Source organism: Conger conger, chromosome 6 (genome assembly GCF_963514075.1).
Source record: "Conger conger chromosome 6, fConCon1.1, whole genome shotgun sequence".
Lineage (NCBI taxonomy): Eukaryota > Metazoa > Chordata > Actinopteri > Anguilliformes > Congridae > Conger > Conger conger.
In genome coordinates this window covers 35,742,995-35,769,445 of record NC_083765.1, presented here as the reverse complement: position 1 = coordinate 35,769,445, position 26,451 = coordinate 35,742,995, and the positions used below count along the sequence as shown (strand labels likewise).

General features: G+C 46.1%; 1 protein-coding gene and 1 pseudogene across 1 annotated transcript; one reads left to right on the top strand and one right to left on the bottom strand.

Annotated features, from left to right (window-relative positions):
- LOC133131544 (conserved oligomeric Golgi complex subunit 4-like) overlaps positions 1-8,423 on the top strand; it is a 10,238-nt pseudogene extending 1,815 nt beyond the window's left edge.
- On the bottom strand, positions 8,236-26,451 carry LOC133131222 (stimulated by retinoic acid gene 6 protein-like). The gene is made up of 19 exons (XM_061246475.1): positions 26,428-26,451; positions 25,466-25,568; positions 24,753-24,814; positions 23,759-23,850; positions 23,269-23,411; positions 22,942-23,062; positions 22,548-22,618; positions 22,083-22,219; positions 21,917-21,990; positions 21,451-21,559; positions 21,011-21,062; positions 20,466-20,565; positions 20,122-20,197; positions 19,978-20,026; positions 19,717-19,843; positions 17,695-17,808; positions 17,357-17,523; positions 9,528-9,668; positions 8,236-8,886 (listed from the first exon to the last, which is right to left on the bottom strand). The coding sequence occupies exons 3-19, from the start codon at positions 24,810-24,812 to the stop codon at positions 8,792-8,794; spliced, it is 1,728 nt and encodes a 575-aa protein (XP_061102459.1). The 5' UTR covers positions 24,813-24,814; positions 25,466-25,568; positions 26,428-26,451; the 3' UTR covers positions 8,236-8,791.

Here is a 26,451-nt window from a genome sequence, read left to right as displayed (position 1 = left end):
GTGGCTACTGCTTCCTATACAGCCAACTCCCAGACAGTAACCCATCCGCAGGAGGTTTTGTAAATGTCCTTTTTAATTCTGGGAACGAAATTTCTCTCGTAGTCCTTCTCAAAAAATTTTCACGAGCTTCTATATCCATGTTGTAGGGCGGTGCCTAGAACTGCCTGTGATACTCTCAGTGTGGTCCGACGGATATTGTATGACATCAATTTAACATTGATTTATGTTCAATTTATGTTAAGATGTAATATACATTTTTTTGAGGGTCTAAGAAGTAACAAAAAAAAGTCTCTCTCTTTCTCTTCCTCTCTGCCCTGTCCCCTCCCTCTGTCCTCCCTCCCCCTGCAGTTTCAGATTGTGCAAAGCAGCATGATGAGAAGCTTGCCCACAGGAAAGATGGAGCCCAGGTCAGTGTACACTTGATCTGGAATGATTTTTATCCACTCTCTGTAACGGATAAATGCAAAAATCCTGTGGGCTGTGACTGACCTTAGTTCAGTCTTCTCTCTCTCTCAGAGAGTTGAATATGAGAATTTGGTGTCGTGTAACTGACTTCAGGTCAGTCCCCTCCCTCTGGGAAGGTAGGACATGCTAATAGAGGTTGTGTGTTTAGGGAGCTGGACCCAGTGCTGCTGGAGGTCACAGTGATGAGCTTTACCTGCGTTTCCTTCGCCGACGCATCACAGCCGACTTCGAAGTCGGGGACGCTACCGCTCCAAAGGAAACCGTACAGGGTCCGTGTGTCCGCGTGCGTGTCTGTGTGTGTGTGTGTCTGTGTGTGTGTGCGTCCGTGCCTGCATGTGTTTTGCAATAAGTGCCAGCCAATGAGAAACACAAAAACTGAAATTTAAACTTGGACTGCTGAAGAGTGTGTGCTCTTGAGGTTTTCTTTCAATTGACAGATATTTTAAAGCACAGTATGTGAACTCTTTAGCCAATAAGTGACTTTAATCAAGCTCTTAAGTAATGAAATGCATTGAAACACTGACACTGTGGTCCTGGGATTTGAGTTTAGGAAAAGGCAAATCTGTCTGTTAGTAGGATAAAAAAAATCTTCAGTATGTTGGCCAGTGAGTTCTTAATCATGCAAAACTGTGAAAAACCCAATTTGGCAAATTTGAGTGAAGTTAAGTTTGCTGCCTCTACCTATGTCTAGCATTTCACCTACCTCTGGCTACAAAACCTTGGCTTGGGTACTGTGCTGTGTGATGGTGCAGTGTAACTGTCCCTATGGTGACTGTTATGTGACTGCGTTTCCGTGGTGATTCTGCTGTGAAGTGACTGTGTCTCCCTGTGTCGGAGCAGAGCACCAGCAGAGCATGGAGAAGCTGTTGAAGCACTGCCTCCTGAGCCGGAACATGCAGGAGGTCATTGGGTACTACATCCCCATGGAGGAGTACAACGTGAGAGAGAGCGTCAACAAGGTGCACAGCATGCTACATCTACATAACACACCACATACTACATTTACCTACTGTGACCTGCCACATACTACATCTACACAACACGCCAGCTACTATATCTACCTAACACACCACATACTACATCTACATAAGTCCTCACATACTACACGTAAATAGCGCACCACATACTTCCTTTCCGCAGGCCGTTGCCATGGACACGTATGAGAAGGGCCAGCTGACCTCCAGCATGGTGGATGACTGTTTCTACATTGTGAAGAAGTGCATCAGCAGGGCTCTGTCCAGCTCCAACATCGACTGCCTCTGCGCCATGATCAACCACGCCACCTCCGTGCTGGAGTCCGACTTCAGGCACGTCCCTCCCCGCCCGGTGCATCTCTCTTTCTTCTCTTTTCTCCAGCTACTTTCTAATCTTTCATTTTAATACCCTGTACTTTCGGTAACGCACACATTAGTGTATTAAGCTAATCCCCTGTTCCGTTCTTACCCATACTACCATCCCTGCCTTTGTTTGGGGGTCTGTACTTTATCAACAAGCTGAAATGGAAGTGCCATGTACACAGGTGAAATGGATCTTTCGGGGGGAGTTTCTGAAGGGCGGGGAGTCGATTGGATGTCAAATGGGGGTGGGGGGCATCAAATGAGGATTCGGGCCACTGCGAGAAAAGTATATTGATTGGAGGGGAATGGAAAATTGACATTTTGACATACTACATGCCCACAATGATGTAAAATCCAAATCCAAATCATTTTCCAGGAAGTGGATGGAAAAGTGATGCTCTGACATCAGTTCCAGCTCGTCTTTAACGTATCCGGCACTGCATTTCAGGCATGAACCACAGTTACCCTGTGCTCTCCTCCGTTCCTGGTGCTCCCTTGCTGTCATACCGGTGATGGCCACAGGGAGGTGCTGTATAATAAGCTCCGGCAGGGCTTCCCTGCCACCACGCTGCAGGATATCCAGCGCGGCGTGAGCAGTGCCGTCAGTCTGATGCAGAGCAGCCTACAGCAGGGCAAGTTCAACACGCTGGGCATCGAGAGCGCTGAGGACGCCAAGGCATCCTTCCTGGTGGGTCCGCCTAATGCACGCACACACACTCGTACACACTCACTCTCATACACACTCACTCTCGTACACACTCACTCTCATACACACTCACTCTCATTCACACACACTCTCATGCACACTGACCATCATACACACACACACTCTCATACACACACTCTCATACACACACACATACTGACCGTCGTACACACACTCCCATACACACTCCACTCAGTACACATGGGCCCTTATACACACTGATCATCATACATGCCAGCCTTATGAGCACTAAACACTCATCTACAGTTAGTATACTTTGCACTATACCCACTGTCCCCGATACACTCACAGCAATACACTCAGTGAGTACTTTATTAGTTATTTATTAGACATATTACTTCTACTGCTGTAGCCTGGTTGATGTGAACTTTAACTGAAGCTCCTGACCCGTATCTACATGATTGCATGCATTGCACTGCTGATTGGATTGGCTGATTAGACATTCGCATGAATAAATAAATAGGTGTAATAAAGTAAAAATGTTCCTCATAAAGTGCTTGGTGAGTGTATGTCCAGTGTTAATTCAACTGTGACTGGGTGCATACGATTCCAATGGTGTTCATTTAACACTGACCATTTTACTGTGCTCCAGTGCACAATGATCATATTTGCAGCTTAAGGTTTCCACAAGCTGAGCCAATTAGGGTCGGGGGAAGGCTGTACTAAAATGTATGGTAAATGACTTCTCTTCCATCCCGGCTAACACTTTCTCTGTATTTCAGGTGACACTGAATACTGTGGAAGTGTGCAGTGATAACATCATCACCCTAAAGAAGAACCTGGAGGTGAGGCCACGTCCTATCAAGTGACCTGCTTCTGTTTGTGTGTTGTTCTGTTTGTCGCTGCTAATATTTTCCCTGGCTGTACAGCGCTCCAGGTTTCCGTACAGCAGGGTGACGGCACCGCTGTCCTGGTCCCCGTCCGTATTTTATCAGCCCTTGTGATTCCCGCAGGGATCCTGTGGATTAAGTGCCTGTGTTGCTGTCCTTGTCTCTCAGAACGACTGCGCCAAGCTGTTCAGCCAGGGCTTCGGCTCGGGGGAGCAGGCCCAGGCTAAGATTGACAGCTGCATGGCGGACCTGGTGAGCACGTCCAGCAAGTTCAAGGACCTCTTGCAGGTGGGAGCCCGTGTGACCGCCTGTCCCTCTGCCCGCTGGCGTACTGCGGTCGGTTCAGCGGCCTGTTTGTGTCTCCGTATTAAATGGCATTGTGCGTGTGCGCTTGCTACAGGAGGGGCTCACGGAATTAAACAACACTGCCATCAAGCCACAGGTCAAGCCCTGGATCAGCAACTTCCTGTCCATCTCGCACAACATTGAGGAGGTAAGAGCACACACACATACACACACACACACACAGATACCTACTCTCACACATTCATATCCACTCTTGTTTCTTTGAACTTTGGAAAGTTGTCTGTGCAGACTGCTTTTTTTTGCAAAGCAGTGTATGTTAAATGTATATGTTCTATACGTACCTCGCTGAAACTTTGGCGGGGAACTGAGTGCCCCTGTCCTGTCTGTGTGCCGCATTACATTACATTACATTATTGGCATTTGGCAGACGCTCTTATCCAGAGCGACGTACAACAAAGTGCATACCCATAACCAGGGATAAGTTCGCTGAAAGACCCTAGAGGGAAGTACAATTTCAATTGCTACCTGTACAACAAAGAAAAGGACGAGGGCCCTTTTTTTTTTTTTTGAGAACAAAGAAACAAACAAACAGAGCAAAAGTGACCAAAGTTAACTATCCAAACACTGCTTACCTAGCCAACTAAAAATACCGATACACAAAGCAAGTCACAGAGACAACAATTACTGTTCACAGGGAGGTAGGGAGGGATGGGGAGAGGTGCTGCTTGAAGAGGTGTGTCTTCAGCTTGCGCTTGAAGGTGGGGAGAGATTCTACAGTTCTGACCTCAACGGGGAGTTCGTTCCACCACCGTGGAGCCAGAACAGACAGTAGTCGTGAGCGTGATGTGGAGGTTCAGAGAGGGGGAGGTGCCAAGCGGCCTGTGGAGGCTGAACGAAGAGGTCTGGCAGGGGTGTAGGGTCTGATGATTTTTTGTAGATAAGCTGGGGAAGACCCTTTAACTGCTTGGAAGGCTAGCACCAATGTTTTGAATTTGATGCGAGCCATGACAGGCAGCCAGTGGAGGGAAGTAAGCAGGGGGGTGACGTGTGAGTATTTGGGAAGGTTGAAGACGAGCTGCTGCATTCTGGATGAGTTGGAGGGGTCTGATGGCAGACACTGGGAGGCCAGCCAAGAGGGAATTGCAGTAGTCCAGGCGGGACAGAACCATCGCTTGGACCAGGAGCTGGGTCGAGTAGGGGGTGAGAAAGGGGTGGATTCTCCGTATGTTGTATAGGAAGAACCTGCATGACCGGGTCACCGCCACAATGTTCTCGGAGAGGGACAGTCTGCTGTCCATCACCACGCCGAGGTTCCTTGCACTGGGTGACGGCGTGAGTGTGGTATCCCCGAGGGAAATGGAGAGATACAGATGGGGAGAGGTTTTAGCAGGGATGAATATCATTTCAGTCTTGCCTGGGTTGAGCTTTAGATGGTGGTTGTCCATCCAGCTCTGGATGTCCCTCAGGCAAGCAGATACGGGCTGAAACCTGCGTATCAGACGGCGGGAACGAGACAAAGAGTTGGGTATCGTCCGCGTAGCAGTGGTAGGATAGCCCATGTGCAGTGATCACAGGGCCAAGGGAGTGAGTGTAAAGAGAAAAAAGAAGCGGGCCTAGGACTGAGCCCTGGGGAACTCCTGTGGCGAGGGGCCGAGGTGTCGATACCGAACCAGCCCAGGCAACCTGGAAGGAGCGACCAGAGAGGTAGGACTCAATCCAGTCCAGGGCTGTGCCACAGATGCCCGTTGCTGACAGGGCAGACAGGAGGATAGAGTGATCCACAGTGTCGAAGGCAGCAGAGAGATCTAGAAGAATGAGGACAGAGGAGAGGGAGGCTGCTCGTGCGGCATGGAGTGACTCACTGACGGAGGAAGAGTTTAACGAATACGAGGCTAACGATCCGTGGGTCCAGCAGTTCATCATCAACCTGGAGCAGCTGATGGCTGAATTAAAGGCAGGCTTGTCGGGGTGGATGCAAAGCACCATGGGACACGCAGGGTCAGGACTCCAACCACTGACAGACACAGCCTGGTTCTGAAGGCGTTTGTAACCAGCAGTATCCTTTTTTGATTATGCTCATTATGTACATATACATTTACTGATGTATAACAGCCCTAGAATTTGCTGTAATGATTCCCAAGTAAGCCAACCGTTTAACCCTAAAGACCTAAGTAACATTCCAGCTGTACAAACCATAAACCGTACTACAATGTTATTATTGTGTTCACTGTAGGCGGGACTGTCCCCAGTCATCTATGACACACTGACCAGCCTGATGACCAGTCTGATCTCCTTGGAGATGGAGAAGGCGGTGCTGAAATGCACCTTCAGCAGGGTAAGGGGGGGATATATAAAGCTGTGGCTTACTTTCCAAGCAAGTGACCCGCATGTGATGGCAGTGGAGGAAGTGGGATCTAAAATACAAGGGGAAGGTCCTGAGGAGATGTTTAAATATTGCCCATTAGTCCTTTTTCCCCCCTCTCCATTCATTCATCATATGATTAATACTCATTGGTTGTAAAAGTATGGTGGTTGATTAAGTTGTGGACAATGGATTATACCTATAAAACCATGATATGCTTACGTAAGAACAACAATAAACAGCTTACATATCTGTGGCAGGGTATTCTTCGGTCTCATAGAAACTGCATTGAGGCCAGTTTTTTTTTTTTTTTGTTTGTTTCATCTTTGTCTGCATTTTTAATAAACCAGTCACCAAAAAAGAAATTAAATTGGAGCCCAATGCACAGGTGAAGTAAATGCTCCCTGTCTCTTCTCAGTTGGGGGACTGCAGTTTGATAAGGAGCTGCGCTCTCTCGTGGCCTATCTGACCACCGTCACCACCTGGACCATCAGAGACAAGTTCGCCCGGCTCACACAGATGGCCACCATCCTCAACCTGGAGCGGGTAAGAGCCCATCTGTCCTCCTGCCTTCTCCTCTCCTTCAATCCCCTCCATCTCCTGCCATCTTCCTCTCCATCTCCCCTCTCGTTTTTCTTTAAAGGATTTCCTGATTAATCACTAAATACTGATTTTCATACCCGACATCTTGGGGCCACTGGTGTTTGGCTCTTTTGCTGAAAATCTCCTCCTGCTATCAGCCATCAAACAGATTGATGTGGTATGCGCTTATGGAATAACCAAGGTGCTCTACCTTGTATTTCTTGATTAATCAGGTAAAATCACATCCCTGATGGACGTGTTGTTCTGCATTTCCTCACTCACTATCAGCTTTTTCTCTCCACATTGTAAACTCTGCCTGCCTAATTGGTCTCAAAATGGAATTTGACACAAGTCATTCAGACGCATATTTAACTCTTGCATTCATTTAAAAAAAAATCTTTTTTTCAATTTGTGAATCGTTTGACATTTGAACACCAGTTTAATCTTGTACTGTCCATTTCTTTACTCAGAAGTTTTAGTGTTTCCTATGTTTTCTTGCCCAGTGACTGCAGCTGAACATGAGCTGTGGTACATCTAACGGTTTATGCATGGTCTCTGCTCAATAAATAAACACAGCAGGGGTAGTTCAGCTCCAGTCATTGTCACACATACAGTACATGGAGAAAGTGATCGCGCCACTGTAAGTGTGATCTGATCTGGGCCAGCTTCAGTATTGCGCACTGTGTTGTAGTGTTTGACCGGGTCACACCCAGCCGTGGGAAATCTCTCACAGGGTGCCATTTAGCCTGTGTCTACGTCAGTAGCTCTGTCTTGGTCCTGGAGAATCCTTTTGTGCCCTGGTTTTCCTTACAAACTATTTCTTGATTTATTTAGGTTCTACAATTTTGTGACACGGATTTGAACTTGATGCAAATTTGTCTCATTACCATTTTATTTGTCTTCAAACTCTTGATTGTCCTGATGTGGTTTAGTTTCATTGACCAGGTAGGTGCCCACACTCTCAGCATGTAGAACTTCATTGCTTTTACCTTTTTGTCAGTCAGCCAATAGAAAAATGTACCCCTTTCGATAGGGTCCTCCGGGACCGGAAATGAGGTCTGCTATTTAAAGCCATTGAAGCGGGAAGACTTGGCTATTAATAATCTGTATTATTTCTCTCTGTGTCTGTATATTACGCACAGGTGACAGAAATTCTGGACTACTGGGGTCCCAATTCCGCCCCCCTGACCTGGCGGCTGACCCCTGCGGAGGTACGGCAGGTGCTGGCTCTCAGAATGGACTTCCGCAGCGAGGACATCAAGAGACTGCGGCTGTGAACTCTGACCTCTGGAGCCGCGCCTCCCTAGCCTGAGCACAGTGACTGTCCGGTCTTTTTTCCATTAATGTGCCGAGCATATGTGTTAGGGTGTGGACAAGCCAACGGGAGAAAGCTGGGGTCTTCGGAAATCTTGTAAATTGGTGGTGGGATGTGGTGGAAAATGACTGCTGATCCTCCAGATGCCTGCCCAGAGGGGAGATGGACTTACCTGGTATTGCAGTAACCAATGTTGCAGCAACGTTACTGAAACCAATCACAGAGAAGCCATGAGTCATGTGACTATCGAAGAATCATGTAAAATGGGAGCAGGGAGATTCAATGTAAAAAAACAACAAAAAAAAAAAACCTTTGTCCAAAAAACTTTATTAAAAATATTTAAAAATACAGTTAAAAGCAGAAGCATGACAATGAAGGAAAAACAGAAGCAGAGACAATGTGTATGCTTGTTTTAACTCCACAAACTTCCTCAATCAGAACCATCCATGCACATGTTACAAGACAGACAGAGCAGGGTATTGCGGTCACATGCACTTTACCAGTCCTAAAATGGCTGCTGATTGGAAACTACAAAATCCAGGTAGACACTGCAAGCCCCCTGGACAACACACACAAACACATACACAAGCCAGGCCTAGCTCCTTGAAATTGTAAAACAGCTGAAATGGGGTGCTCACACACAAAGCTGCTGACAGGAGTGGGGCGCTGAACAAGAATAGTGTGAGATGCCTGTTCCTACACAAAAAGTCCAGGCACTCATCACTATCATGAAAGCATGAGGTTGGGCTAACATGATGCAGGGAGAAGGGAATATGCCACCCAAAGCAGGAACACTAAAATTGTCAAGAAGGGGCTAGAAGATCTAAACGTTTCCAAGGCATGCAGGAGTAGGGTACAGGGGGTTACTCAGGGCAGGTCGATCTCTGGCCTGCGGAGGACCACCAGGCCTGGGTTTCTGAGCAGGGTGTAGGCCAGCCACCACCTGCGTCTGGCTCCAGCCACTGGAGGAAGGAGAGCGAGCCACGGAAATGCACAGGCATTAATATCGTCTCAATCAGAAAATGGGCGACAGGTACAGGGAATGCACCAGAGCAAATCAAATGTGTTTAATGGAATTGGAAACAAATTGGAAGAGTAACCAAGCATAAACCTCAAAAACGAAACTGACTTGTTTGTAACGTATCTCAGAATGGTAAATGGTAAATGGTTGGCATTTATATAGCGCCTTTATCCAAAGCGCTGTACAATTAACATTCACCCATTCATACACATACTCACACTGACGGCGATTGGCTGCCATGCAAGGCACCAACCAGCTCATCAGGAGCATTTGGGGGTTAGGTGTCTTGCTCAGGGACACTTCGACACAGGCCGGGCGGGGGATCAAACCGGCAACCCTCCAACTGCTAGACGACTGCTCTTATGCCTGAGCCAAGTCGCCCAAATCGTTACCCATCTGTGCTAAAACGATTTGATGAGATTCAGTTCCTGTCAAACTCTTTTATCGGGCCTGCAGTCGACAAGCACTTCTTGTTTACCGACTTTGATAATTTCCTGAGGGTTGATTCTTTACAGATTTAAGGATGGTTTACATCGCTGTTTGAGAAACAGCCTTTGTGGTGTATTGGATGAGCTGGCCCACCTGCTCTGGCAGTTGTGTGCAGTGTGGTGCTGACGTCAGGGTCAGCCCGGCTGGACTGCAGCAGGAGATGACAGAAGGTCAGAGCGGTTGGGTTGGTGTGAGCGGAATCCAACAACAGCATCGATACCCAGGTCAAATACCCTGTAATGACAGTAGACCACTCATAGGGGGCATGCCTGCACACAAAGGCAGACAGGCATAGTACATATTTAATACAGCATCTCGAATTCAAATTTTGGAAGCCAGTGTCTTTTATTGTCTTTCAGCACTCTTAACTTATGTCAATGCACTTAAGTTAATAGAACGCCTAAATAACTCACCTGCAGACTCTGTGGACTGCTTTAAAGGTACAAAAGGTAATTTCGGACTCCTAACCGTCACGAGAGAAATTGCAGCAACAAACAACCTCAAACCACAACACTGTTCCCACAGTCTTTGAATATGACGCGTCTATAAATCGTTATTACAGTTCAGTGTTGTCGTGCAATGTTTTGGAAAGCTGACAGTGACAAAGGCAACGGAGCCTGCCGTCTATTGGTAGTGTTCTGAATGTTCGCGGAGCAGGTGACTTTACACAACACTATTTATATTTTGTCTTTTTTAAAGTTTTCACTAACCAACTATATTATGAGCAAGCAAGTTATTTGCCTATGTAACTAACTGGCTATATAACTAAGATATGAGTCTACAACAAACGATGCAACTGTAACTTACAAGGTTTTGCGAAACACGGATGATTGAACCCGTAAAGAGATGCCCAAATTGCACTCCATACAAGCGATCACTGAAACTCTGTATACTGTAGTGAATGTGGTTCTGAGTGGGTCAGTAATCAAGGACTAGTGGTTTCACCTGAGTTGGATGATTGCTGCTGACGGGGACTCTGTGTTGAGCCTTCTCAGCTGCACGTGATTTGCAGCGGGGAGGAACTAATAAATCAGAGCCGAGCGGGCGTGAGGGGAGGCCTGGAGAGTGGTGTTGCAAGGACGTGAGGCTACGGAGCTAAGCCAGCCGACCAAGACAAACATTGCACTCGCACCTAGACTGGGGGGAGGTTCGCGTGCTGCCTAGAGCCGCCGGCCTGAAGATAGGTAGCGGGTTGTAGGGCGAGGTTCCTGCGGTAGGCAGGGCTAAGGGGAAAGCATAGCGGGGATATAGGAGTGCTCCTGTCCGCTCTCCAGCTTGTGGAGAGGCTCTCCTGCCGTTTGTGGAGACGCCTCGCGGCGCTGGACCGAGGGTCACCTGTTGCTGTTGACTGACGGGGATCGGACCAGTGCCAAAACCCAGACCCCGTGGGAGGGTCTAGAACCCCGGGCAAGTTAAGTGTTTTAATGGACTTCAAGAAGTGTTTCATGTCCTATGTCTGTGCTCTATTTGTTGTGTGATTGGTGTTAGCATTTTAGCCCAGCACAGCCCAGCCATAGCACGGGGGTGGGGGAAGCAGTCGGCTCTCCACCTACCAGTGGCTTCTTGGCAGTATTATGTGCAGTGTGCATGAGGCCGAGTAGCCTACCTGTGTGCCGTGCCCTAAGGGAGTGAGTTTTTATTGTGGTTCCGGCGTACTGTTGGGGACCTGGTGGGGAAGGTAGCCACTAAGTGTAATTTATTGTCCACTCAGGTGCAGTACTTGGGCCACATAATCTCAGCGAGGGGCGTGGAAGCAGACCCAGCAAAGGTAGAGGCAGTGCGACAGTGGCCAGCGCCAAGGAACCAGACTGAAGTGAGGAGCTTTGTGGGGTTAGCCTCCTATTATAGGAGGTTTATGAAGGGCTTCGCGGAGATTGCTCGCCCCCTTCATCAACTCACAGAGAAGGGTAGACGGTTTAAATGGACAGAGGACTGTCAGTCAGCCTTTGAACAGCTTAAACTTAGGTTGATGTCGGCCCCCATTCTCTCATATCCAGACCCCCATAAAACTTTCATTCTAGACACAGATGCTAGCGATGCAGGCATTGGGGCAGTCCTGTCACAGGAAGAGGCAGGACAGGAGCATGTCATAGCTTATGCTAGTAGGGCTCTGACAAAATCCGAAAAGAAATATGCTACCACTAAGAAGGAGTTGCTGAGTATGGTCACGTTTACTAAATACTTCAAGCACTACTTGTTGGGCAAAGAATTTGTGCTGAGGACGGACCATAACTCCTTAAGGTGGTTGCATAATTTTCAGGGGATAGAAGGACAGTTAGCCCGGTGGCAGTTGGCAAGTTTCCAGTATAGGATTGTGCATCGTCCTGGACGAGTACATGCTAATGCAGATACCCTCTCTAGGTTACCGGCGTTTCTGTCGACCATTTCGCACACCGAGACAAACATTGCACTCGCACCTAGACTGGGGGGAGGTTCGCGTGCTGCCTAGAGCCGCCGGCCTGAAGATAGGTAGCGGGTTGTAGGGCGAGGTTCCTGCGGTAGGCAGGGCTAAGGGGAAAGCATAGCGGGGATATAGGAGTGCTCCTGTCCGCTCTCCAGCTTGTGGAGAGGCTCTCCTGCCGTTTGTGGAGACGCCTCGCGGCGCTGGACCGAGGGTCACCTGTTGCTGTTGACTGACGGGGATCGGACCAGTGCCAAAACCCAGACCCCGTGGGAGGGTCTAGAACCCCGGGCAAGTTAAGTGTTTTAATGGACTTCAAGAAGTGTTTCATGTCCTATGTCTGTGCTCTATTTGTTGTGTGATTGGTGTTAGCATTTTAGCCCAGCACAGCCCAGCCATAGCACGGGGGTGGGGGAAGCAGTCGGCTCTCCACCTACCAGTGGCTTCTTGGCAGTATTATGTGCAGTGTGCATGAGGCCGAGTAGCCTACCTGTGTGCCGTGCCCTAAGGGAGTGAGTTTTTATTGTGGTTCCGGCGTACTGTTGGGGACCTGGTGGGGAAGGTAGCCACCGCAATATTTCCCATGCCTGTGTAGTGTCTGAGCTGTAGCCCATGCGTGTGTTTTAATAATAAAGATAACTGTTTTGTACCTGAACCTTCTCCTCCAGTAATTGTAGCTTCTAGTCCAAATACTTTATGTGGTCTGGCTCTCTACATCTTCCTATTGGCAACAAGGTTGATTACACTGGTGGCAGCGGAGGGATCGTGTATCTCCCAACTTTTAAACCTTGGTAGAGTGTAGCCTGCTACAATGTTGGAGGGAGAAGGCAGTCAGCAGCCGCAGGTGCAGAGTAATGGGAATAGTAATGAGAATGCCCCCTCTAGTAGTGTTGGGCACCATGTATATGCCGGGGTCGGGCCACCTCCTCGCCCAGTTTTTATGCCTGAGACCTTTACGGGGGTAGGCCGTGCGTGGTCTGATTGGTCAGAACAGTTCGATGTGGCGGCTGAGGTGAATTATTGGGATGAGGCTCTTAAAATTAAGTTTATGTCCCTCTTGCTGGCAGGGCGTGCTAGGGACATGTATAGCGGGTTGCCGAGAGAGGCTAAGAACAACTATGCATTGTTGAAGGCAGCCATGACACGATGCTTTGAACCCTGTGATAGTGATGATTGGTGCCGGGCTAGCTTTCTTGCCCGTCGCCGCCAGCCGAATGAGTCAGCTAGGGAGTTTGGTACTGCCTTAAGGAGGTTGGCTATTAGAGCGTATCCGACAGCGGATGATTACACCCGCGATATGTTGGCAAGAGATCAGTTTATCCTCCATTTTGCAACCGGTGATTTTCGGATCAGCTTACGGGGTGCTAAGCCCAAGACACTAGAAGCAACCATTGATCTTTCCTCTGAAATGGAGTTGCTTAGGAGCCTGGAGCAATGTCATGTGACTTCGGAGGCTAAAGTGATGGGGGTGTCGGTGGCTAAATCTAGCAGTGATGAACAAATGGGAGTGTTGGTGGGGATGGTGGAGGAGTTGAGGCAGGAGGTGCGCTGTCTTCAATCCACAGTTAAAAACATACAAGCAGCCCCAACAACACCACATCTCTCCCAGCCCACTGGAAACCTAGGTGGAGGTAGTAGGGGTAGGGCGCCATCTAGTGGGGCGACCAGTCAGGGCTTTCGAGAGGCGAGAGACGGATGTTGGGAATGTGGGTGTAATAGACACCTCCGACGCGAGTGCCCGTACTTGCAGGGAAACTAGGGGGGGCAGGCACCGCAGGCCAATTGCCTGCCCCCGAGTACACTCGTACCACTATGGCCTCGGTAGGTAAGCAGGGCGGTTCAGGGTATATTGCTGCCAAAGTAGGGGGGTTAGACTCGCTCTTGTTATTGGATAGTGGGGCCACCTTGTCAGTGATTCCTAAACAGGTTTGGTTAGCCATCACTAAGGGGGGGGCAGAGTTGGTTGGGTACCAGGGGGATGTGTCGGCTGCTAATGGCGGGGGAATGGGAATCCTAGGGAAGTGGCACACTGTGTGTCAGTTTGATTCTCTGGCATTAGTTGCAGAGTTTTTGGTGGCTGATGTGCCGTCTCAGGAGATCTTACTAGGATTTGACTTTCTCCACAAGTATGGGGTGGTGGTGGACTTTGGAAAAAAAGAATGTAGGGTAATGGGTAAGCTACTCCCCCTTATTGTGCCAGCAGATATGGAGGAGCCACAAGTCGTCACAGTCCCTGTGGATACAGTAATCCCTCCCCGCAGCGAAGCCATCATTATTGGTAAGATAGAAAACACTATTGGGCCTGCGCGAGAGGGGATGCTGGAGCCGGCCGAATCAGTATCTACTCATTGTAATGTGATGGTGGCTCGGGTGGTCTGTAGGGTGGAACGGGGCACCCTGCCGGTCAGGGTCATCAACGTCACCAATGATGCTCTTACCTTGAAGGGAGGGATGAAACTAGATTTGTTACATACTGATATTGAAGTGGGGAGCAAGGCAGAGAATTTGGGGGAGGCAGAGACAGAGGGTGTTTCACACTTAGCCTGGACACCTGATACACTGTTGGTACATCTGGGGTTGCACCAGAAAGGGTTCGAGGCACCGGAATTGGCAGCCATCTATGATTTGCTGGCCCGAAATTTAACAGTGTTCAGTTCAGGTGACAATGATTTGGGGAGAACTCGCCTTGCTTTACACCAGATCGATACAGAGGGAGCAAGGCCAGTGAAGTTGCCCCCCCGTCGTGTTCCCCTCCATTTACAGCAGGAGGTAGCGGAGCATATAAAGCAAATGCTCGAGAACGACATCATTCAGCCCTCTTACAGCCCCTGGGCGGCGCCTGTAGTTCTGGTCCGCAAGCGGGATGGAGGGCTCCGCTTTTGTGTTGATTACCGGAAATTGAATGATCTGACTCGAAAAGACGCCTACCCCCTGCCTCGCATTGACGACGCCCTTGATGGCTTGAGTAAGGCTTGTTGGTTCTCCACTCTAGACTTAGCCAGCGGTTACTGGCAAGTCGAGATGGACCCCAAAGACAAACCTAAAACGGCATTCATTACACGACAAGGGCTTTTTGAGTTCAATGTGCTTAGTTTTGGCCTGTGCAATAGCCCCAGTACCTTTCAGAGACTAATGGATCTAGTGCTGGCCGATCTGCAGTGGACAACTTGTTTAGTGTACCTAGATGATATTATTGTGTTTGGTCGGACTTTCCAGGAGCACCTGTCCCGGCTGGATGAGGTACTAACTAAATTACGCCAGGCTCAGCTTAAGGTAAAGCCAGCTAAGTGTAATTTATTGTCCACTCAGGTGCAGTACTTGGGCCACATAATCTCAGCGAGGGGCGTGGAAGCAGACCCAGCAAAGGTAGAGGCAGTGCGACAGTGGCCAGCGCCAAGGAACCAGACTGAAGTGAGGAGCTTTGTGGGGTTAGCCTCCTATTATAGGAGGTTTATGAAGGGCTTCGCGGAGATTGCTCGCCCCCTTCATCAACTCACAGAGAAGGGTAGACGGTTTAAATGGACAGAGGACTGTCAGTCAGCCTTTGAACAGCTTAAACTTAGGTTGATGTCGGCCCCCATTCTCTCATATCCAGACCCCCATAAAACTTTCATTCTAGACACAGATGCTAGCGATGCAGGCATTGGGGCAGTCCTGTCACAGGAAGAGGCAGGACAGGAGCATGTCATAGCTTATGCTAGTAGGGCTCTGACAAAATCCGAAAAGAAATATGCTACCACTAAGAAGGAGTTGCTGAGTATGGTCACGTTTACTAAATACTTCAAGCACTACTTGTTGGGCAAAGAATTTGTGCTGAGGACGGACCATAACTCCTTAAGGTGGTTGCATAATTTTCAGGGGATAGAAGGACAGTTAGCCCGGTGGCAGTTGGCAAGTTTCCAGTATAGGATTGTGCATCGTCCTGGACGAGTACATGCTAATGCAGATACCCTCTCTAGGTTACCGGCGTTTCTGTCGACCATTTCGCACACCAAGACAAACATTGCACTCGCACCTAGACTGGGGGGAGGTTCGCGTGCTGCCTAGAGCCGCCGGCCTGAAGATAGGTAGCGGGTTGTAGGGCGAGGTTCCTGCGGTAGGCAGGGCTAAGGGGAAAGCATAGCGGGGATATAGGAGTGCTCCTGTCCGCTCTCCAGCTTGTGGAGAGGCTCTCCTGCCGTTTGTGGAGACGCCTCGCGGCGCTGGACCGAGGGTCACCTGTTGCTGTTGACTGACGGGGATCGGACCAGTGCCAAAACCCAGACCCCGTGGGAGGGTCTAGAACCCCGGGCAAGTTAAGTGTTTTAATGGACTTCAAGAAGTGTTTCATGTCCTATGTCTGTGCTCTATTTGTTGTGTGATTGGTGTTAGCATTTTAGCCCAGCACAGCCCAGCCATAGCACGGGGGTGGGGGAAGCAGTCGGCTCTCCACCTACCAGTGGCTTCTTGGCAGTATTATGTGCAGTGTGCATGAGGCCGAGTAGCCTACCTGTGTGCCGTGCCCTAAGGGAGTGAGTTTTTATTGTGGTTCCGGCGTACTGTTGGGGACCTGGTGGGGAAGGTAGCCACCGCAATATTTCCCATGCCTGTGTAGTGTCTGAGCTGTAGCCCATGCGTGTGTTTTAATAATAAAGATAACTGTTTTGTACCTGAACCTTCTCCTCCAGTAATTGTAGCTTCTAGTCCAAATACTTTATGTGGTCTGGCTCTCTACATCTTCCTATTGGCAACAAGGTTTATTACAATACTATTGCTTATCTAGTTAGAAAACGTTACCAGTTCGCTATCAGTAATTAGCTATTACTAGTTAGCTTCCCGAATTTACTAATATCCACCTGAGGCACAACGCACTATGCATCGCTAATATGATCGTATTGCCTAGCTTAGCTATATTTTATCGTAAGTGGATACTTGTAAATTTGTCTAGCTAATTTCCTTGTTGCTACCGATAGCGAACTGGTATTGTTTTATAACTAGATATGTAGTCTTCGCTTGGATAATAAGATATAAGCGCCGATTGCATGTGGCAGTTAGAACGAATTTTCAACCAATGAGCTTGAATTGCTGTACAGCTGTACAATGTTTTGATACAGAGTGACGGCCGGACAAATGTACACTTTAAAACCGAAGTTAAGGACTATAAACACAGGCGGGGGTGAGCCAACAGTAGGAAGGGAATGTTTTCCCACAAAAATGTTACCTAGTGTACCTTTAATGACAATTTTGGCAAGGCATTGTAGCCTGTAATTACACAATACTGAAAGGATGTACTCGCACAAACACAGCTGGGGGAACTGAACTACAGGGTGTCATCTCTGTTATATTTTACAGTGAATTCATTCACATTTGCCTCAAGTCCCCCTCAAAATATTTCACACTTGAACTTGCAATTTTGGTCACTTACTTGGGTTTCCTTAAAATATCATTACATTGCAGCAAACAGTAGAGTGGCTCATTCATGACTGGGGATTTTTTTTGCCAGTTCTGTTCTTATTGTGACAGAGAAGGAGGGCTACCTTACCAGTGTCCAGCGAGCCCATCGGTTTGGATGGGTTGGTGGACCAGTCAATCCGAGCCAAGTTCAGACAGCCCAGGATGATTTTGATCAGCAACTGGGCGATAAACTCATACACAGCCTTAATCATGAAGAAGAACATGGTGAAGTAAGAAGCGTTCTCCAGGGCCCGGCTGCAGAACAGAAAAGAAGAGCATGGACAAGAAAGGGGTAGAGAAAAAGGGAGAAGAGAGAAGTAAAAGGGAAACAAATGAGAGAAAATTTAGACGTTTCTTGTCTGCCTCTGCCTGATTAAATTGTGAGTGTGTGCGGCACCAGATTGACATTGGCTTGGAGACACGTACATGTTATTTAAGGCGAGGAGTCTCTCAGCGGCCGGTTTGTCCTGGAGGAAGAAATGACGCACTGCAAGCCTCCTCAAGAGGAAGACCATGATGAGGAACAGGAAAAGCACCACTCTGAAGACATGAAAAACAGATCAGGAGAAGCACCACTGTGAAGACATGACCAACATTGGGAGTAATGAAAAGAATAAACTCTCCCTCAAAAAGAAGAATGAAAGACATCTGACATTACATTAAACTAGAGATCAGAGACAGGTACATTTCATCCCAGTTTGGAAATACCACGTTACCAGAGACTGACACCATAGTGTTTGTATGACAAAAAAGAGAATCCTAGATCTTTCCCATGACACGCTATGCAAACAGGGGCAGAAAGTGGCAAATTCAGGTCACTCACTCTGTACAGGATCTGTGCTTGTTTTCAGATGTCTGATGACTGGTATCTCTGGTATCTCACCCAAAACTGTGTTCTTATTGGACCACTACATGTGCAGGTTTTGGATCAGACTTGGTTTGGGAAATTAGCAACTTACAATTGTCAGCGAGCACTTCACTTCTTGGGGGGAATGGTTCGTTTGAAGTATGTCTGTGCTCAAGTATTTTTCACTTCTCCCTCATAGATTTTTACATTCAATGTATCATACAAGAATAAATACATTTCTGTTAACTGTTATAAGGCTGAGAACAAAAACAATTCATTAAACTTCTTCAACTGAGACAATGGCTCTTAATCCATTTAAACAGTCAGTGTTTAAAAAAAGAATACATTTGTTAACAAAATTATATAAACTGACAAAGATATTAACTTGAGTACTTAGGACAGCTTTTCAGCTTTTCTGATTTAACGAGTAAATTGTTTTCTTCTGAAGATCATCCTGTAACTGCAATATTCCTGTAATATCCTTTGGTATGCTGTCGGGTATGAAAAAGTGCCTGTACAGTACAAACTCTTTAAGATTGTACCCCTAGCCACCAATAGAAATTGAATTTGTTTTGCTTGTAACAGGTAGTACTTAGTAGTACTCAAATATAACGTTGTACTATCTGGGTAAATTTGGCAATTTCTTTCCCAAAATAATAAAAGTGTATCCATGTGTTTTTCTTCCAGTTTAGACAAATCGGCTAGCAGTGAACATCTCTGATATTAGCTTGGTAAGCTATGAAATGGAAATGCATGCCTGCTATGATTAAACTCTGGAAGCACAAGAACTACTTTGTAAGTCTAAAGCAGGGGTCAGCAACCCAGGTCCTTGAGAGCCACAGGTTGTGCTGGCTTTCGTTGTTACTTGCCATTAATTGATCAATGAAAGCCGTTGATTACACAGTTAACTCACCTCACCTGGTTTCTTGGGTCTGAATCGGTTGCTTATTTTAAGGTGGAGACGAAAGCCAGCACACCCTGCAGCTCTCCGGGACCAGGGTTGCCGACCCCTGGTCTAAAGTATGCTGCTGCATAGCTATGCGAAAACATTAGCACAGCATGGCTACTTGGAATGGATCCTGACCATGGACATCCCATTACTATGACCGGCCTCTACAGTGTGCACCATTATTGTGCAAGATATTAAAGCACAGCTGTCAGTTTCAGGGCAAGAGGATAACAGTGTCTGCTGGTTTTTCATTCCTTCCTTAGCTCCAAGGCCTAAACTGACCGCTCATCGAAAGGACACCTGCACAAATTGCAATCCTTCCAGCAATATAGTTTGGCACCCCTGTATTATTGCAAGCTCCCTTCACTACAAGGAGAATTCTACAGCAACAGGAAGGCCACAAAAACCATTAAAAGCAACAAAAAGCAAGTCTCTTGCAACTTTTGCGGACACATTTTATATTGTTATTTTATTAGCAGTACATCTCTTATTTAATCCTCTGACAGCTGCACACCACACTGTAGAAGATATACTTGGAAATAACACAACACCACCTACTTGGACGGAAAGCAAACGAAATGGATGGCTGAATGCAATTGTCATGAGTTTTATATATGATTTGAGCAAATTAAAAGAAGGGAAGTAAACTTACGAGTGACTTGCAATCACTTCCAAGGCTTGCTGCATTGTGAATGGAATACCGACAACAGCAACGGCAAGACCAATACGAAAGGTTAAGCTACCAATAACACAGAAAAATGTGTGCATGGTAACCATGTCTGTGGAACAAAAGAAAAAGAACAACTATGAAAAAACAACAGCAATGATATCCCAGACTGGAATGAGGGGGGTTGTTTTTGAGTGTGGCTTGTGTGAATTGTAATTAGTGTTGAAACCTTTGGGCTCTACCCACCCGAACAGAGGAAGATCACTTGTAAACCAATGTAGGTCATGCTCCTTGTCTGGAGACGATAGAAAAAGAAAGAAAAGCTGTACATTTATTATTATCGGTACACAAATATATACACGGAACGGTATGTGTTGTGTGTTCTCTCACCACAGAAACATCTGTGGCTGGGAGTTTTCGAGTCAGGTCTTTCCAGTCTCCTTTGTACATTCTCCTCATCTGGACTCTGGTAGGAGTGCAGAGCAACTGTGAGAGCTTGTGTATACACGTGTGTGAGGTCATATGCACGCGATCACAGTGGTGAGAGGGAGAAGTTTAATATTTGTCTGAGAGCGAATGAGAATTGTGAATGAGTGCGTGTGCTTGTGGGCGTGAGAGTGAGCTTGTGTGAAAACGAGTGGGTGTCAATACATGGGAGTGTGTGTGTGTGGTGTGAACGTGACAGTGTAAGACTGTTTCCGTACAGTATATGTGTGTCCATGTGTACAGCTTACCTGTACTGCACCATAATTTGACAGATGTGATTGATGGTTGCCAAGATAGTGATAGTGAGGACTATCCCATCTACCCATTGAAAGACCTCAGGGGGAATAGCTAAAAAAAAACAGAGATTCACCGAACATGAATTACATTACATTATGGGCATTTGGCAGACACTCTTATCCAGAGTGACATACAGTTGATTTGACTAAGCAGGGGATAATCCTCCCCAGGAGCAATGCAGGGTTAAGGTCCTTGCTCAAGTGCCCAACAGCTGTGCAGATCTTATTGTGGTTACACCGGGGATCGAACCTCCGACCCTGCGTATCCCAGGCATATACCTTAACCACTATGCTACAGGCCGCCCTATAAGTGAATGATTGATCACTGCAAATTCCATTGAAAGCCAGATTATGCCTCTGACAACAGACAGACAACTGATCCACACAGACAGCAGAAGTGCCTTCTGCCCAAATGTTCTGACAAAATGGTGGAAAAGAAAGCAAAACCATGATCACACTGGCTGTGTTGACCAAATTGGTTTTCTAAAAACACTCACCTGGATCAGGAATAGGAGCTATCAGAAAGAGAATTCTTCTTATAAATGCAATCTGCAAGAAAAGATAAGATAAGATTCCATGCATTTCAGATGAGATGACTCATTCAAATGAGAAAAATCAATCAGGAAAAAGCCCCAATCCGCAATTCAGGAGAGCACAGACCAACACGTTCTCTCGAAATGTGTTGTCATGATGCTGCTGTCCCCTGACTGACCAGCCAGGGGGCGGTGGTGAGCAAGGAAGCACAGTCATCCCAGCCAGGTGAATCCTCACTGATGCCATAGTATCGCTGCCAGCCACAGTAGTCAGTGGCCCGCATCAGATTTGATAACAACTTGATATTTTGCCCTATAAGTATGTATAGGGCCCACTCAGAGGCATACAAGTATGCAGCTGAAGTATGTGGAGTGTACATGTTCATGTCCACAATCTCACTCACCCTGTAGACCCTGATCAGGGCCATCGCCACCATAATGAGCATTCTGGCTGGGAAGCGGAAACAAGCGTCCCAGGTGTAGAGACGTCGCTGAAACCAGTTCTTCTGCCCACTGCGGGTAGGGGGCGACCAAGAGGCACAGTTCAAATGAGGAGAAGGAAAAGCTCAAAAATGAAGTTACTGTCTCTCTGTAATGCATTATTCAGTAGCCTAGTATATGTGTTTAAAGCTCTTTGTTACAAGCCTAGTGAAAGGAAGGAATGGAGATCAATCAATTCATCAGCAGTGATGAATCCTGAAGTGATGATGTCAACAATATTTTGAAACTTATACGGATCAACTTCAGGTCTGAATGTTTTTTGGAGACTTAAAACAAACATAATTTCACACACACACACACACACACACACACACACACACACACACACACACACACACACACACACATTGCCACATGTCCAGAACTTACAGAGGTTCTGGAGTTCTGGTTTGCAGCAGGCGTTTCATATAGGCAATATTGTGTGCCAGAGCCATGGGCACATCCTGCAATGTGGAAAGAGACACAACCGTTATTCTCTGACCAAGGTAGAACCAACACACCAAGAAAAAAAAAACAATGGGGCGGGGCAGGGTACCTCGTCCTGGGGCTGTGTGCTGCGCCCGAGGAGCGATGGTTTGAAGAAGACGAGGAGGAAGCGCAGGACAAGTAAGGCAGTGCACAGCAGAGACGGGAGGACGTGGTACCACCTGCTTCTGAACTCAAACAAAATGTCTGAGGGCAGCCAGGAGAGAGAAAAAGAGCTCAGTGCACACCCAAAGGTGGTGGGGAAAATGAAAATACCAGCATTTTATTACAGGAGACCTGCATCCATAACTTGTCTGCTGACTATAGTCTGGCGGGGTCCTTACTAAATATTTAGGCAAGATAGTGATCTTGAAAGTTAGGCAGTTGTATCAAATGTCAGCAATTCATTATGGCCCAAGCACCTTACGGTACTAATTGTACCTAATTGTACTACTGTAATTATTTTGTTTTTTTGTTTTGTGGGGAGGGGGTTCATAGGAATTTGACATGCTCTGCTAAGACCAGCTCTAAAGACCTTGATATTTCCTTGAGGGAAACATTGTCTGCTCAGGGCCAGAAGCAGTCATCACCGCCTGGTAGACAAACCTGTGAATGAATGTAGGCTGTTAGCTGTTAGCACTTTCATGAGCTTCACTGTGTATGTGATGATAACTGGAGGGGCCAATAGTAACTGTGTATACCCTTACAGAAACAGAATCTACTGCAATATATTGTAAATAATGAGATAATACAAATATGTATTTTACAGTACAGTATATTACAGGAAGACAGTATATTATTATATCCGGAAATGGCAATAATTAGCATATTTGCCAATCAATTACTGCAATATACTGATGCTCTTTTAACTTGAGTATATTTTCACACAGTATATATTCTGATTGCATGAGGGTAGGTGTAGTGTTCACCAGGCCAGGGTGTAGACAAAGCCAAGCAGGTTTCCAAGGGTTACGTTCTCATGAGTGAGGCAGATGAAGATGGGGTAGTGCACCAGTGACACTTCTAGGGCAGAGAGAACTTGTATGAAACCTGAGACACAAATACACAATCACAGTTTAGCAGAAATACGCAGAACTGGCACAGAACTAAATGTTATTGTGATTTCTGTGATACTGCAATTACGAATTAGCATTTGCATTAACTCATCAGAGGTGTAAGAAATTGGTCCTGACAACATACATTACTTCATCAGCATTTTGGTGACAAAATATCGTGTAGAGAGATGTTGGTCATACCGACGATCGACAGGGAATGCTTGTAATAAAGGCAGGGGACCACCTCGGGGCCAATCATCCTCTCCAAGAACACGCTAAAGAGGGCCCCGAAGGCCACGGCAAAGCTCCATCGATCGCCGTGGGTGCAGAGGAGCTGGAGAGGCCTACACGCCAATATATTTTAAAATATATGGAAACAAACAAGGGGCACACAACCTACTCAGGCATATGGACATTTCACTGAAGCAATTTAGTTGCAATTAATAAGTAACTGGCATGCACGGTTGATATTTTACTAGAATTCCCTGAATTCCAAGGTTATCTTGCTCAAGGGTATAACAGCAGTGCAACACATGACACAATATACAATAACAATATTATTATTAATGAAGATTTTCTCACACTAAAAGCACTTTATGAGAGCAAAAGCAACAGAACAAATAAATATGCCAAAACATGGCGCACAGACATAAAGACAAATCGGTAAAATGAAGTGGACAAGTTGACTCACAGTGGAAGGCTGAATGTTTGATTGTGAGGAGCTCTGCGGCCAAGGGTATTCTTTCTCATTCTTGAGAAGGCAGAGAAGAAAGAAAACGCCACCTACCATCAAAGGCATTACTTCAGTTCAGACACTGAACTTGGAAAATATTCCATTTATATCTCTGGAAGCCATATGAGCAGAAATCACACAATGCCTCTCATATTCTCATATTTTAACACTTTTTTATTCCTTGTAATTACTTTTTATTTATTTGTCCCCTGGTATTTAATTAATTTAATTCAATCCATCGCTCACCAGAATTGCTTGTTTTTTTTAGCAAACTTGCATAGTCCACTTAACTGAAGTAGCCTGCTCGTTTTTAAGCATGTGGAATGCTGTCTATTCTGTTTCTATGACTTTTTCACACCGACACTTGCAGGGAGTCAGGAGAGTGGACATAAAGGGAGTTGATATTGCTGCTGCTGAGTCTGCCTTACAGCTGCTCTGGCAATTTTAACATTGTTCCGTCAATGATTTCAGGAAGATTCTGCCTTCAGGTCTTTGGAAAATGTGTGGGACTGTTTTGGGAGACACACTGGGGTTTGGTACTTTCTTTCATTGTTTTATTTTGTGACTGTTTTTGTTTGAGTCACGCCTGTGCCCTTTTGTAATCTGTGTTTCTCTGATATCTGTTTAAGTCCTCAGCATTTTCGTCTCCCATTACCCTCTGTGCCATCCATAGTCTGTATGTCTCCCCATTAATTCCAATTCATTTTTTCACTTCAGCTAACCAACTATATTGTTACTAGCTGGCTATATAACCAAGATATGATAGTCTACCACAAACAATGCATCTTCACTTCCCCAACAAGGTGTTTGCACAGAATTAACCCAGAGATGTTACTCAGATAGTGTATACACAGGGCGTACTAGAGCGACATAAAAGCCATCCCAAACAAGGTTATTTTGAATGGCATGCTGTTTTATACACCCACCATGCTTAAAAAAATCACAGACTTACTGCAGGTATCAACCAGTAGTGTAGCCCATTGTAACTGCTGCATAAGCTAATTTCAGCCATTCCTGTAAGCAAAGAAAAGATGCAGACCCCACACTGTGTTCCCATGACAATGTATACCACTAGATATAAATGTTCTACCCACATCCCTGAATCAGAACTCATCTTCATTGAAAAATAAAAAAGCCTATTTGTCACACTATTCCAACAAGTGGCATCGCATGCAGCACTGCAATGCATGAGAACATGAGAACAGTTAGTCTTGTAGGAGACTCAATATACTGTGTCCAAAGATGACCTGTATAATTTGCAGGGTGTATGTTCTGAAGCACAATTCTGCTTGAAAATAAACTAACCCCAAAGAACTGTAGCAGCATGAATAGATACCAAGATGCCGGTTATCTGTGAAGTAGCCGTGCTGTTGTGGGACCTGTTCAAATCACACTGCTCATATTTGTGCCCATGGTCGTGACTGAATCAGTCCAAGCAGCCACATGGCTTCTGGCCACAGCATGTATGAGAGCAGAGACTGTTGGCATACATAACTGCTTTTATTGGTGTTTGTCAATACGATGACCAGAGACTAATGACAGTCAAAACTATTCTTAAGACATGCCAAACTATAGCCAAAGCTAAGAAGCTATTTAAACAAGACAAGAAATAAGAGTGTACATTTTTTAAACACTTAAACTTGATGAGAGAGAGAGAAGACTTACTCTGATATGCGGACGACTTATTTCGCTGTGAGGATATGACTGTGGCACGCAATCACAGGAAACCCTGACTTCTAGCATGAAACTAAATTTGGACGAGTGCCCACTGAGTACCCAAAAAAAGATTATACATTTGTGTTAGAAACAAATACTATGTATATGTATATTTAACCAGAGTTGACATACCCAAAGTAGATAATTGAGTCTGGAAAACAAAGTTAATGAACTACTGTAAATATATTGGTAATATAATAAACATAAATAAACATATTTGTGAACACAAACGTTGTGATGTTTGATCTGAAAAACAGAAGGAGCTCTTGACCATGTCTGCATGCATTTATGCATTTAGTTGCTGCCTACCTAATAAAGTGCTCAGTGAGTGTATGGTACTTGTTCAGACAAGTCGTATTAAAAGCTAGGATACAGTGAATTCTGTAATTATGTGGACAGTGACACATTTGGCGCTGGACTCCGGCACGTTGGATTTCAAACAAAACAATAAATATGAGATTAAACTTCATGTGAGGGAGCAGGGGCGAGAGACCAAGAGTGACCAGGAAAGGATCACAAAGTTACCAACGATAAGTTGGATAACCACTAAAAAAAGGCGAGGAAAGAACAAAAAAAAAAGGGAACCAACCTCCCTGGCGATCTGCCAACAGAAAATAAAAGTTGACCTGAGCTATACTGGTCAGGAAAAACAAAACAAGATATTTTACTGGCAGTTTTGAACGGGCTAAACTTCATGCGCCGAACTCTGCCACTCGCTCATGAAAACAGAAGCGGAACCCAGAACAAAAAAAACTAGGGAAGGTTTTCAGGAACTAACCAACCCAAAGAAAAAAACAAACTACATCCCTAAACTTCTCTATTTCTAATTTCGAAATTCCAACTGAATGCTTCTCAAGAATAAAAGCAATTCAGTCCTCAAAACTTTCTGACTGTCTACCTTAATTCCTTACCGGCTCTGTGTACGTGTTAAACTG

What these genes read in the sequence shown, in the direction of transcription:
- LOC133131222 (XM_061246475.1), bottom strand. Translation starts at nt 24,812, where the DNA reads ATGGCTGAAATTAGCTTATGCAGCAGTTACAATGGGCTACACTACTGG. An exon ending in TTTGTCTACACCCTGGCCTG is followed by an intron (nt 22,619 to 22,941) that starts GTGAACACTACA and finishes ATTCATTCACAG; the next exon opens with GTTTGTCTACCAGGCGGTGA. An exon ending in GATGGGCTCGCTGGACACTG is followed by an intron (nt 9,669 to 17,356) that starts GTAAGGTAGCCC and finishes CTGTCATTACAG; the next exon opens with GGTATTTGACCTGGGTATCG.